Source organism: Tenrec ecaudatus, chromosome 4, assembly GCF_050624435.1.
Source record: "Tenrec ecaudatus isolate mTenEca1 chromosome 4, mTenEca1.hap1, whole genome shotgun sequence".
NCBI lineage: Eukaryota > Metazoa > Chordata > Mammalia > Afrosoricida > Tenrecidae > Tenrec > Tenrec ecaudatus.
In genome coordinates this window covers 67,032,188-67,047,201 of record NC_134533.1, presented here as the reverse complement: position 1 = coordinate 67,047,201, position 15,014 = coordinate 67,032,188, and the positions used below count along the sequence as shown (strand labels likewise).

The 15,014-nt window shown below is 34.6% G+C and overlaps 1 protein-coding gene across 1 annotated transcript; it reads left to right on the top strand.

The window, feature by feature from the left end:
• Positions 1-1,530: 1,530 nt before the first annotated feature.
• Positions 1,531-2,469, top strand: LOC142446839 (olfactory receptor 51V1-like). The gene has a single exon (XM_075548574.1). The coding sequence runs from the start codon at positions 1,531-1,533 to the stop codon at positions 2,467-2,469; it is 939 nt and encodes a 312-aa protein (XP_075404689.1).
• The last annotated feature ends 12,545 nt before the right edge of the window (positions 2,470-15,014 follow it).

Sequence of the window (15,014 nt, the reverse complement as noted above, 5' to 3'; positions counted from 1 at the left end):
TGTCACAATGGGTTCAACCATAACAACCATTTGAGGATGGTTGGGGACTGGGCAGTGTTTTGTTCTGTTATACATTAAGTCAGAGCCATTTCAATGACACCTAACAACAAAACAACAGGCAATTTAGGGCTCTTCATTCTGTTTCCCTTAAGCACATTATAATTGTGATTCTCTGCATTTATCTCTTTCTGTCAATTTCAGGTTTTTGTGCTGTGAAACCAATTATTTGAAAGATCCAAGTAAAGCCATTGATTTTTTAAATTGGTGTATGTATGTGTTTCCAATAGTATTAAGGATAGGAATGACTATTCTAGATGTGTTGTGTATCGAACTGAAAGTGGTAATCCAATAATCTGATTTTTTATTTAATATTTTTAAAATTAGCAACATTATAGCTACCTAAAATAATCAAATGTCCAGTTCCTAGATATACACATTATAATTGAGAGGTACACATTGAAAAAGAGTGCACCATTTGAATTCTGGAACCCCAAGATTATTATTACAATTTTGGCTAATTCAGAAGATTTTTTATGCTAATGATCTCATGTCATATTGTTTTAATCTACTCAATATGAGGGTGATGCTTGTGTAGTACACATAATGTTATGGCAGACAAAGCAAAAGAGGTTATTTTAAACCATTGTGAGAAGATGTGGTATGATTTAAAAACTGATATTATTTTACCTTACATAGCAAACATGATCATAGACTAAATATTCTGATATTATTGATTAGTAATTATTTATGTATTGATTGATAAGAAGCTCATTATTAAAAACAATGACAATAATTTCATATTAAAATTGTCATTTATTCTAACTTAAGTTATAAAATATGAGATAAAATACATTATGATCATAGAGAATATAACTCTCCTATAGTCTAGAGAGAATCACAACAATGAAGAATACAAACCAAGTATAAGATTTAATAGGCACCTAAGCTAAAAAGTAGTTTTATCAGGTGGCCTGTGCAAAAAATTCTCATTTAATTTCATTCCCAAAGTTTTTCCTTGATTAATTTTATTATCTCCAAAGTTTGATGACATTTGAAGTCTTATTCCCTGTGTGATCTTGTTACCCAGTGGAGTATGGTAGGAATAGTTGTGGTGAACAGGAGAAAATTGCCCATCTATTCATAGTCCCCTATGGGGCTACATTGGTGAGAGTAATGCACCCCTGTGACTGATCACAAAATATCTTCTTTCAGGAAGTAAGTCTCCCCTAAGTCTAATCTCACACCCAAACTCAGGTGCTCATGAGAATTTGTGTCCCTGCATAAAAACTCCTTGCTTTCTGAGCATGATTAGTTATGAAACAAGACGTGCCATCAAACAGAATAAATTTGCGATATAGAATAAATAGCACATAAACTCTCCAATTTTCTGAGTTGATGACACTAAAGAAAATTGCATTAATTTTTATTTTATTCTGAATATAAGAAAAAGCACAATTAAACATTTAGAATCAGTGATCCATCCAATTGACTATATCTCTCCAGGAATATTTCTTTTTTCTAGTAGCACCCATGATCTACATCTCTAACCTCAGTAATCCCAACTTTGTTCTGACTGGTTTTCCCGGGCTAGAAGTTGACTACATCTGGCTCGCCATCCCTTTCTCCTCCATCTATGCCATGGTGTTCCTGGGAAACTGCATGGTGATTCATGTGATCAGAACTGAGCCGACTTTGCACGAGCCCATGTTCTACTTCTTGGCCATGCTGGCCCTGACTGACCTGTGCATGGGCTTGTCCACAGTGCCCACCGTGCTGGGAATTTTGTTGGGACTCCTTCAAGAAATCAGCTTGGATTTCTGCATTGCACAATCCTACTTCATCCATGGTCTATCCTTCATGGAGTCCTCTGTCCTTCTTGCTATGTCCTTTGACCGCTACATTGCGATTTGCAACCCCCTGCGCTATTCTTCTATCCTAACAAAGGACAAAATCATGAAAATTGGGATTGCGATTTTAGGTAGAAGTTCCTTACTCATACCTCCAGTCATAATTCGCCTGAAGTTCCTAAACTATTGCCGGCCCCACATACTTTCTCACTCGTTCTGTCTACATCAAGACTTAAATAGAATGGCTTGCTCAGACATTCGTTTCAACAGCATCTATGGCCTATTTCTGGTAATCAGCAACCTGTTGTTGGACTCGGTTCTCATACTTTTCTCTTACATCATGATCCTGCATGCGGTCTTAGCCATTGCATCCAGGGAAGAGAGGATCAAGTCCTTACAGACATGTGTATCTCACATCTCCGCAGTTTTGGTTTTCTACATTCCGATTATTGGTCTGACAATGGTACATCGCTTTGGAAAACACCTCTCACCATTGGTTCATGTTCTCATGGGAAACATCTATATTCTTTTCCCACCCTTGATGAACCCTATTATTTATAGTATCAAGACTCAGCAGATACGAAGGAGAATCCAAAGATTGTTTTACCTGAAAGGTACTTAAGTTTATTGAGATCAAATATGACTATATATAACAGTAAAAATGTAATTTCAAGGGTCAACCACAGTATGTAATAAGAAATAGTTTTAGTAGCTTGTATATGTACGGTATTTTACATGTTTAAATATGAAGGGATTCAAAATTTCATGAAAAAAATCCCATAATTTTTAACTCAAAATCTCCATTTTCCCATGTTTATTAATCAGAGAAATTATATCATTAATATTGTGATCCATATTGCAAACAAGACCATACAGATATATGTGGCTAAGAATCACATTTATCCTTGATAATAATTAACCAATAACTCCCACATCCTTTAATGGCTAGTTTTGTATTTTATGATCAATGCAAATTTTGCTAATGATGTCTCATAAAATAATTACCGAAATATCAACCATTATTTTAGTCAACATTCACAATTGTGTCCACCTTTCTTGGTTCAATAGCTATGGTTCAATCATATACATGAAACGGAATAGCAGTATATAATGTTTGAGCTTTTTGGATAATTTACAAGGTATTGATAAACACAAACAAACTAGATTATTTTCCCAGTTTTTTCTTATTACCCATGAACCTAAAGGACACACTGTCAGTCATTGCCAAAATAAAAAGAATGAAAATTTTGTTAATCTTTAGTTCCTCTCAATATAATAATAGTAGCAGTTACCGTGTGAAAATGATCACTATGCACCTGTATATATCAATATTTTCATTTTCTCATTCAAATACTATATTTGAGGTTAAACTAAAACCAAATCAAACGCACTGCCTTTGAGTTGATGCCAACTCATAGCAACCAGGTTAAGGTATGCTAAAATAGAAAAGAGCGAAATAAAATCACTAACATAAAAAGCTACATATATCATTACTATGACACAGTAATAGAAATATATTTCTAATTTAATAGCCCTATCAATACTTGGGTACACTGTGCTTTTTTCATGATATACATGGATGTTTTAAAGTTCACAAAGATTCAATGATATTTCTAATTTTTAGGAGATTACAAGGTACAGAACTTGGATACATATGTTCTGTTTTAGTTAGTTTCAAATCTCCCCCTTTACTCTGATACTTCTTTCTAATATGAAGTATATTAATTGATTATGCAATTATTGTAAAATTTTTATGTTGTAAATAAAATTACCAAAGTAACATGGATAATAGAATGGATATATTTAGATTTGATTATGTGTAAGTTTTTTCAAAACATTATGGTGAGAATGATATGTATAATTTCTTATCTGTTTTTGGATCTCTTTACATTTTTGTGAAAGGTTTATATGTGTATAAATATTAACAGAAAAATCCACTCTCTTTAAATGTATAATATAATGAGTTTTTAAAAGTTTTTTTGTAGTTTGTAACCACTACCAGATCAAAATATAATCATCCCCCAAGTTGGCTTATCTTTTTTTTTGACCAATTTGATCCCACAACCCAAAGTCCTTACAAACCACTAGTATGATTTCCATCTTAAAAGTTTATCTTTAATAAAATATAATGCAAAATAAATTTTAATTAATATGGTGCTGTTGTTTTTAGCTTTATTCTTACTGCATAAACAAATTATATTTCTCTTATTGTGAACCCATGCTATAATATCTGAAAGATTCATGACCAATTCATCAGTTGACAAACATTTTAACTGAAATAGCTATGATTATGAATACATCTGATGGTAAATTCATACCATATAATTACAAAAGTGTTTCCAGAAAATTACTAATGTTACAATTCTTATTAAGTGTTCATATAGGTTTATTGAGAAAATTATTATAATGACCACAGTAATAATAAAAATAACTTACTTTACATCTAGTGAAGACATATCAGACTATGGAAGCACTATGTTTTATTCATCCTGTGAACAAATCTATGTATATCATAATCTTACCAAATTTTCAATGACAGAATTGAGATAAAGGGGTTACATTATTAAAGTCAAGTGCTTTTGTTTGTTCGTTTTAAGTTACTCCAACATTGTGTATCAGTATTCCTCTACTAGGAGCTGAGGTGCCGTAGATGTTACTCTGTGGGCTACTAACTTGCAAGATCAGCAGTTGGAAATCACCATCCACTCCGCAGGAGAAAGATTAGACTTTCTACTGCCGCAAAGGCATACAGTCTCAGAAACCTCAGGGGTAGTTCTACCGGGCCCTATAGAGTTTCTATAAGCCAGAATCAACTAGATGCAGTGTGTGTGTGTGTGTGTGTGTGTGTGTGTGTGTGTGTGTGAGAGAGAGAGAGAGACAGAGACAGAGACAGAGAGAGAGACAGAGAGAAAGAAATACTCATATTCCCCTTTTTGATTTTGTGGTTGTGAGTCAAGGAGTCAAAAAATATCTATTGAAGTTAGTAGATATTCAAATGAGATATGAAAAGATGTGTGCCTAGTTGGATAGGCTATGTTGTCCAGTTGTTTGAACTAGCACCGTTTCAGATGTTGCTAGGAAGGTATCTTTAGCTCTGTCTAGCATTGACAAGCAATCAACTATTTATCAGAGATTACATTGGATGCTGTGAGTGGTCCTTATCCAAGCAACTGAAACCTTAGAACAAAAATCGTGATTTCTCCAAAATGTAAGAATCTGCTTTAAGATGGTAACATAGATATATTTCCAGATTTTACTTCCTTCTTTGCATAGCTGTTGTTGACTTTGTAGCCCCCAATCACACAATTGTGCATGTTAATTCTCTAAAATCTTTCCCTCTATTTTATATAAAGAAAGATTGTACATATACACACATTTTCACTCTAGCACTCAGGCTTTATACAGGCATGAAATATACCCTGCCGTCTCTTTTTCTCTTAGAGATCCAAGCAAGAGGAATAGCACTGATTTCCGCTGATTTTAATTTCTCATTCAAATAAAGTGGACAGTTTCCTTTTTTTTGCTTTCTGATCTTTTCTTTTGAATTCTGACTCCAAGTAAGGCCAGAAATATGCAGTGAAAATTGTTCTTTTAAGATTTAACCTTCTCTGCTCTCCTTTTATATTTGCATCTTTCTTTCAAATTTTAAGGTAGCAAAATTGCCTTTTGTATCTGAAAGGAACTCCCTTTCTGTTATAGGTAGATTTATTCTGCTAACCTGGCCAATAAATTCATGTGGGATTAATAAGTTTGCAGTTTAATTGAAGGACAAAGAGATAAATGGCTTAGTGAGCCTCGCCTTTCTGTCTCTCTCTGTGGCTGCCTTAGCTAGTTCACTGCCTCACCTTGTATGCTACACTATCTGTGGGACAAATAACCCATGGATTGTGTCGCTCTAGTTTGAGGTTCCTTCATGACATGCTTCACCACACCGATGTGTATATATCACTTAAGCTGGAAACTGTTGGACCTTGTCATCTAGCTGACTGTTGGTGCCCTGCCCTGCCGTTTGCTACCTGTGGCCAGACTCCACCTGTATTGCTCTAAAGAAGACTCAGCTGTCTGCTTCCTTGACTTGCACTCAGTAACTTTCGTGAGTTGAAGGACTGCCAGTATATTAACTGTCTCACGGAAGTGAGTTGAACTGAGCCCTCTGTACTGCCCTGTGGATTAATTAGCTGTTTATTTATCTGTGTTGTATATATCTATCTATATCTGTATATCAATAAAAATCATAAATGTCTTAGTTTTTTTTTCACTACAGAACCCTGTCTGACACACCTTTGTAGTAGCTGGTAGACTTTAGAAGTAGAACTTAGTGGCTGTAGTGAATGAAAAGACTAGTACATTTTTTTAAAAATCAAGAATATTTAAAAAGTAAACTACCTTAGTATTTGAAATACTAAGGTATATTTGATTTAATATTCATATTATTATTAGTTTCTTATGTAGTTAACTGCTATACTGATTAAGGAGGAATATATATATATATATATATATATATATATAGAGAGAGAGAGAGAGAGAGAGAGAGAGAGAGAGAGAGAGAGAGAGAGAGAGAGAAAGGGGCTTCCTTATGGGAATATATCCCAATTTTGGCAAAAACTAAAGCCGACCTGATTATCAGCTGAGGCACCTAATTTTAACACAAAAACTGCATTAAAATGTCTGAAAAACTATAATTAATAAATTGTGTTATTACAATGTTTTTGTTTTGTGCTACATTTAAGCAAGTTATCCACTGGAACGAAATTATGCAAATAATTGTTGTCACTATGTCTATAAATCATTAATATTTTCTGTTTAATTGTTAGGAGCCCTACTGGTATAGTCATTGTGATTTGGGCTGTTAAAAGCAAGGTCAGGAATATGAAATCACCAGTCACCCCAATAGAGAAAGATGTGGTTCTGTACTCTCATAAAGATTTACAATCTCGGAACCTCACATGGACCATTCTACCCTGTTTTATAGGGTCACTGAGACTTGCTAGCAGTGAGTTTGGTTTGCTTTAATTGTTTAATTCTTAGATATATATGGACACTTTTAAATGAGGACTGCACACACACAGCACTTACAAGAGTGCCTGGGACGGACAGGGTAATATTTCAACAGTGTTGTTATCAATTATTTATATTCTCTTTCTTGAGATAGTTACTGAATTAGTAACGACACAAGGCACAGAAGAGGAGCACGGGAAATGGCAAGTCAGTTGCAATGAATATAAGAAGGAAGAAGGTTCTGAAGTGACTGTATTGATGCTTGCACAACTCTTGTTAATATGCTCCAAACTATTGCATTGTGTGGTTTGTTAGTTATATCTAAATAAAACTATTTTAAAAATGTATACATATATGATAATTTCCAAAAAGTTCATGGGACATAGAAACTGAAAATACTCTTTAGAAAGTATTTAAAGTCCCAAGTGTCTCTTCTTCAGTTTCACTAATATATGGTCCTGTATATTCTCTGAACTATTCTGTTTTGTAAACTCCAAACAGAACCATATCTTCCTGACCCCACAGTTACAAAACTCATGCTTTTTTGGAACATATGTCCCCAACTGTTCCTAAAATATTTGATGTATGTATTTTATATAGTCTATTTTAGATATCATGAGATCAAGATATCTAGATTTCCAGAGACTCTTACAAAAAATATTTCATTGAATCTCCAAAGCAAGGAGAAGATAGTTTTGAAGCACTAAGGTCCTATAAAACCATTTAATAAATATCTTTGTCCTTTTGACCCTGCTAATGTTCCCAATGGTTCTTGCTTCTTGTGGTGATCCAAATCAAAACCAGACTCAGTGCCATCAAATCAATGCTGATTCATAGAAACCCTACCTAAAGAACTAGATATACCTGCCATTAGAGCTTTTAGGGACTAATGCTTTAAGGGAGTAGAAAGCCAGCATCTCTCTCTCACAGAGCTGGTGGTGGTTGGGATCTGCCCAGCTTGTGGATTGAAGCCTAAGGGGTAATCACTAAACCACCAGATGTCCCAGTGCTTGTAATGATAAACCTGCTAAAGCCACCTTGGCTTCTATTACACTCCGGAGACTTGTGTCTTTCATTTAGCCACAGACTACCATTATCTTCTGTTTTGTCCAACCATAGAGTCAGTTTGATCCTTTCTGTGTCAAGTTCATTGTTTTTAAAGGTATGCACTTAAATTATAGACTACCTTTTTTCACCAGAATCCAGATTCTTGTCTTACCAAGCAAAAGAGATATAGCATCAGAGACTCCTTGGAGGAAAACTACCTTACCAGCCAACAAGGCTAGCATAGGTGTTTCTTGCCCCAGTGACCGAGGAGGTTAGAATAGCTGTGTATCTTAGAGGAAAGCTGATAGCCACGTAACGATCAAATGCCATAGCAAGCAATATAGCAGGCTCTGCCATAAAGATGAAGTGAAGGAAAAACATCTGGGAGACACAGCTGCCAAAGGAAATACCCCCGGCTCAGAACCAGAAGATAGTTAGCATTTTTGGTGTAGTGACTGTAGAGAGAAAGATATCTGCCATGGCCAACATAGACAGGAACAGGTACATAGGTTCATGCAGACTGTGATCACTGTAGATCAGAAATACCAACAGGGAGTTACCTAAAATAGCTACTGTGTACACGGAACAGATTGGAATGGAGATTCATGTATGTGCGTCTTCCAGTCCTGGAATCCCAATCATGGTATATCAGATGTCTCTGAAGTTGGTTTGGTTTGAATAAGAGGTTTCCATTTTTCACTTTGTCTTCTGATACTGGATCCTATACTTAGGAGAAGAAGAAGAAAAAGACTGAAGAACAAGATGTTAGATATCAGATTTAGTGTATCATGTATTCCATAAGGCTATTTCCTTCAAAAAGACAGATAATTAGTAACCAGTAACCAATGATTCTTACATTCTCCATCATCTCTGGTCTGCTTGCTTCTTTATTCCATTTATTTATTCTTGCATGGGTTTCATTTACTTTCCTTTCTTGTTCATACTTAAAGAATATTTCTCAGAAAAATAAATAAGCTGCTAGGAATAAAGTATAAATAAATTAGAAAAACTTCATTAACATTAAAGGTAATATGCTTTGGGTGTGCTAGTATTACTAGCAATAACATTAATAATAATGATAATAAAACAATTAAATAATGTTTATTTGTTACTATGCTTAATAACAGACTTATTACCTTAGCACTGCACAATGTTAAAATATCTTGTAGTCTCTTGCACATCCTACTTTTACACTCATTCTGACGAATCATGTCCAATGACTAATCACACGGTGTTCAAAAATTTCAGAAATAAATTGTTCAGACTACTGGTAAAACCTTTTAGGAAAAACAAGAAATTAATATCATTTTATCACCAAATAAAAGTGATTTGAAGTAAGAGAACAGAAGTAAAGATAGACCTGTTGCAGACTGTGCTGCATTAAATAAAAATTGTTCATCTCGGAACCATGTCCTCACTTGGATATGTATGAGTTTCAGTTCTGTGCAAAAGAAGCATTTATATGAAATCAACCTAATTCATTGGACAGATTCCTCTTATCTCTCGCACACATTCCATTCTTCCCTTCATTCCCTCCTGTCTACTTGCTTCTTTCTCCCACATATTTAATCTTACATGTTTAATCTACCTTTCTTTTTCTTCTTTTCTTGCACAAACTTAAATAATATCTCTGGGGAATATAAACTGGTTCAAAGCTACCCCCCAATGAATAGGAATTCTAAAATTGTAAAGCTTTACCTGCCTCTTCTTTGTCCTGTTGATTGACTTGTGGGTTCAAACTGGTGACCTTTAGTTTAGTATCTGAGGTAGTTAGTTTATTGTGACAACCTGGCCAATGAACACGCGTGGGATTAATTGAAGGGTGGAGAGATAAATGGCTCAGTGAGTCTTGCCTTTTTTGTCTCTTGCTCTTTGGTCACTGGGCCAGTGTGTGGCAGACTTGCTTGTTCTTTGCCTCAATTTTCAAGCTACACTACCTGTGGGACACCTAATCCGTGGATTGTGTCACTGTAATTTGAGGTTCCTTCAAGACCTGCTTTGCCACAACATTGGAGCTTACATCTCTTGATCTGGGGGCTGTCGGACTCTATCATCTGGCTGAATGTTGGTGAACTGCCTTGTTGTTTGCTGCCTGTGACCAGATAGCCTGAATTTCTCTACAAAGGACTACCCAGCAGCTCTCAAGACTTGAAGGACTGCCAGTGTCTCACAACTGTCTCATGGGAGTGAGTTGCCCTAAGCCATTTGTACAGCTTTTTAAATTTAATTAACTGTTTATTTCTTATGTTATATATCTATTTATCTGTATAAATATGTATGAAAGTATTAGTATTATGGTTTTGTTTCTTTAGAGAATCCTGTCTAACACAGTAGCCTAAAGTCTAACTCCCTGTGCCCCCAAGGATCCTTTACTATGTGTATAGCTTTATCCTACAGATGGGTTCAAAGATGAACTATAATTATTAGTTTTCTATTTCAAGAAGATTATACTCTGTGAGAAATATGAAACTTGGGAACAAATGATGACACCTAACAATTAAAATATTATGATTAGAGACATACAATCAAGTGTAATCAACACAAAGGAGACATTGTGCTCACTAGGAGAAGGGGTTATGGCATATTGTTATTATATGTGCTTATTTGGAGAAAAAAGGTTTCAATATATAAGCGCTGAAAGGAAATAAAAAAGCAGAAGAAAAAGTACACAAATAAGGAATTCAAATCATTATGTAAATCAAGTAAATGAGTGTATTTAGGGCTTTGAGACAATAGAAAACATGGTTGAGAATATGTCGATGATGACAAGCTTGTTGTTTCTAGAATATTCAGTGTTTCAAGTGTCAAGCTAAACATTTGGGGTTTTGTTCTCCATACTGTGAATTTATTGATTAAGACAAATAATTATTCATTTCTCATATCATTGTTTCATGGAAAATCCAAGTCATAAAATTTAAACTATCTTTTGAGAGTAATTTTTGCTGGCTTCAACAAGGTTAATTCTCACATGGAATGTTAATTTTTATTTTTTCTATTTCCATTTATGCACCTGTATGATTTCTAATTGCACACCTAAAGTATGGTATTCTTCACCAGTAAATATTAAAATTCTAGATGGCTATGTTTATATATCCAGCTTCTATTTATAATCATATAAATAATGGTTATAAAACAGAAGGATAAATTGAAGGGGAAGGAAACAGATAGTTAAAAGTCCCTCTAGAAAGCTGTTATTACAGACTGGAGGATGCAGCCTTAACACTGAAAAAGAGTGAATGAGAAGACATACACATAAATCTATAAATAAAAGTTGAAAATCTTAGATGGCAGATTAAATGTAAGAGAAGTAATAGGCATAGAACTATATTAAGATACAATATCTAGATAAGAGTACTGATATCATTGACCAAGATATAAATAAAAGGGATGAAAAACTGAGAAAAGTTCATGGAATTGTTTTGGAATGACCAATGTTTCACATCTCTATGGGACTGCAAAGGAAATAACTGTGTCAGGATGTTTAAAACCTCATGGTTACTTATAGGATGAACTAAATAGATTTGATTATCTATCTGGGTTATAACCTAAAATCTGCCTCCAACTTGGTGAACTTGATGACAAATTTCATTACTCTGAGCCCTATGTATAAAGTAGGGGGTGCAATAGGCCCATTTATTCATTCTAATATAAAAAGTTATATATCCGTTTAGGAAACTGAAAAGAAAAAGTTGTGTGCGTGTGTGTGTGTGCGCGTGCGTGTGTGTGTGAATTATACTGTAAGAAATTCTATTCAATTCAAATATATGACAATATAGGAGAAACCAATCCAAACATGAAAATCTACTGCTATCAAGTAAATTCCCGCAAATAGTGACCCTCTATATGGTTTCTGAGACTCTCAATCTTTTCTGGAACAGACACTTCATCTTTTTACTAAGGATCAGATGGTAAGTTTGAATCGTAAACTCTTGTTAGGAGCCCAATGCTTACTTAATAGCACCACCAGGGCTCCTTAAAAAAGAATTAGAAGCTATCAGACTGGCTTCCATTGTGTATCTCCAGCATGCAGAACCTTAAAATCACAGTGAGATTCAAAGAAAAACATTTGTCTCCATATTACTTATTAATCCTTTTTTAGCAAGAAAAAATCATCACGGTTCTTGACTGTTTGCCATATTATGTTTAATTCTCAGTAGTTTATGTATCATTTTCCTCACAAAATATCATTTATCTCCCATTATAACCCTACATTTTTATTTTAGGTCACTGTAAAGCTATGCTATTCAAAATCTAAATAACTTTATAAAGTTACACAATTAGCAGATGACAAACATAGCTAAAAATTCACATAATATTGCTATAATATACCATGTTTTAAATGATCTGTTTCATTGCTATTTGTCACCAATGCTTTCTTCAAATTGTATGTTTATTCTTGTCAACTTTGGCAGCCATGAGTAGTTTTTCTAGAGTTTTTATTATTCTATCATTATTCAATCATGTCGCTAATCCACTGGGCTACTAAACACAGAGTCAACAGTTTTCATCCACCATGGAAGAAAGATGAGCCTGTCGGCTCTCTTCAAGATTTAAAGTTTCAGAAACCTTGAAGATTAGTTCTCTTCGGTCCAATGGTGTTGGCCTGAGTCAGAATTGACTCAATAGTAATTGGCAGGGGTAAAATTTAAAAATAGAATGCAAAGAGTTCAGTAACAAACTTGAAGTAATGGTGGACATCTAGGGAACATTTGAATCAAAAAGCAAAACAAACTAATAGCTGGAAGAATCAAAGAGTCCGGGACGTTTATTTCATACGCACAAGAATTGTACATGTTGGTTTAGGACAGACGCAAGAAAGTGACTTTGTAATTTCTGAAATTTAATCTCCCTTATGACAAAAGACTACTGTGTCACATTATTAAATCCAGGTTCTACATCTATAGAGTAGTACTAAGGTGCATGAGTATGTTGGGGAATTTTCAAGGGACTCTGGTTTGACTTAAATTTTTCAAATAAAGTAAGAATTCAGACTGAGGGCCAAAGATCATGTGGGGGTTGAGGGAAAGTAAAATATATAGGGAGTACAAAATAAGGATAAATAACTGGTTATAATGTAGTGAGCACTTTTCAGTGAGGAAATATGATTATTTTACAGAGTGGCTTAAGCCCCTTGGCAGAAGGAGATAGTATACTTATTCAGTAGCTCAACTTATTTTTCAGCAGAGTAACTTTATTGTTCAGGATCAGGTAGTAAAGAGATGAACATAGTTACTCTAAGATAAACATAGTTTTTCAGCAACTGGAAGAAATGCTTAGAAGATGGGCCCTTGGCCGTTCAATTGATTAGTCTTTTATTGCAGCCGTGCTTTCCAACGCATTCCTTGCATTTTTGTCTCTATTTTTCTCAGAGGTAATGAGAATGATCACATTTTTGAAAAATGTGTCCATTTATATTAAAAATGAATTCCAATGGGGCAAAGAAATTAATAGGCCTTAAATTCAGTTCACATATCAACTCAACTGTGGCTTGTAAGAAAAGTAGAGATGGCACAAACTTCACAATCCATAAGCATTCATAAGTTTTCCTGAACAATCATTTAGCCTTCCAGATATTTGTAAATCACATCATGTCTCTTTATCCATTAAGATTCACTATTCTTCTCACAGAAGACAATATTTCATTTAAATTGTGGCAATTTATTCTGAACAACTAGTAGAAGGAGCAATAATAAGTAATCAGAGAGTGAAATGATTGGAAAAACTTACATTCCTCTTTTCAGTACTTTGTCAGACACACGTAGCCCAAAGAGAAGTTTCTCTAACTCTATGTTTTCTTCCTTACTTTTAACTATTAATAACACCCCTTCCCATATGCCTTGAATTCTGTTATATCATCCCATGTATCTGTACTGTCCTAATTTTATCTTATTTATCCAAAGCCCTAGATAAATAAAGCATACCTTCTGAGCTTCCTGAAATTCTAGTTCTCACGTAAAACTGGTTGTCACACCAGGCATACCAGGCCTTCCTTTTGAACTCCTTTTCTGTTTTTGATGAATGAAGGCAAGATATTTTTCATTTTCTATTTTAAAAGAGATTTTTACAATCAAACTTAATAAATAGTTATTTTCAGGATTGTTCACACAGCTTTCAAAACCACAGCAGGTTTCTTTAAGGAATTATGCTATTTTCCTGATATTTTACTAGGTGTGTGAAATATACCACTCCTAATGGTAGATAATTTGAATAAGAATGTATTAAAATTGACTGGATCCAAATTAAATGTTATTTTAAAGACAAAAGGAAATGAAAGTAAGTAAAACCATCTAGATGCTTGTAAGGAGAACACACATGCCTATGAACATGCCTATGAATGATAAAATTACAGGGAATCTCTCCACTTACAGATAATCTTTCTCTTGCCTGACTCTTCTTGAGATAATACAATATCATACCTTTTTCCCTTTGTTTATCCCCATTTTAGAAAGATCTCATCTTGCACATTTTGAGATAAACCTTCCTCACAAGGATTGGCTGTTTCAAGATAGAAATTTACATAATTCATCATCCACACATTTTTTCACATGAGTATGGTTTGGGCAGAAAAATACAAATAAGGATAAATAACTGATTGTAATATAGTAATCACTTTTCAGTGAGGAAATATGTTTATTTTACAGAGTGGCTTAAGCCCCTTGGCAGGAGATAGTATACTTATTCAGTAGCTCAATTTATTTTTCAGCAGAGTAATAAATAATAAATACAATGTCCTATACACGGAAGCCCCTCCTCCCCAATCTTGTATGGGCTAAAGTTATAACTCTGGGCAGCTGCCTTTTCACATGTCTATTTGGAAGAAAAGAGGCACGGCCACTTTTATCAGTACCTGGGACACTGTGTTCTGACTCATGAGACTCAGTGATACCTTCTGAAACTAACAACCGCTTGCGGCCTATGCTTAATAATATCTACTAGAATACAACCTCTACTTCACAGCTATGGACTCACTGATGCCCTGCCAAATGGGTTGGATCTCCTTGATTGGGTATCAAGCACTGGTTCAGACACATACTCTAAAGCTTTCTTGATCTCAGGAGACTTAACACCTTGAGAGATATACAGGAAATTGTCTGGGTATTTCTGAGCCATTCGATGGATTAG

Bases quoted from the DNA above. Each gene is read 5' to 3' on its own strand.
- LOC142446839 (XM_075548574.1), top strand. From the start codon at position 1,531: ATGATCTACATCTCTAACCTCAGTAATCCCAACTTTGTTCTGACTGGT.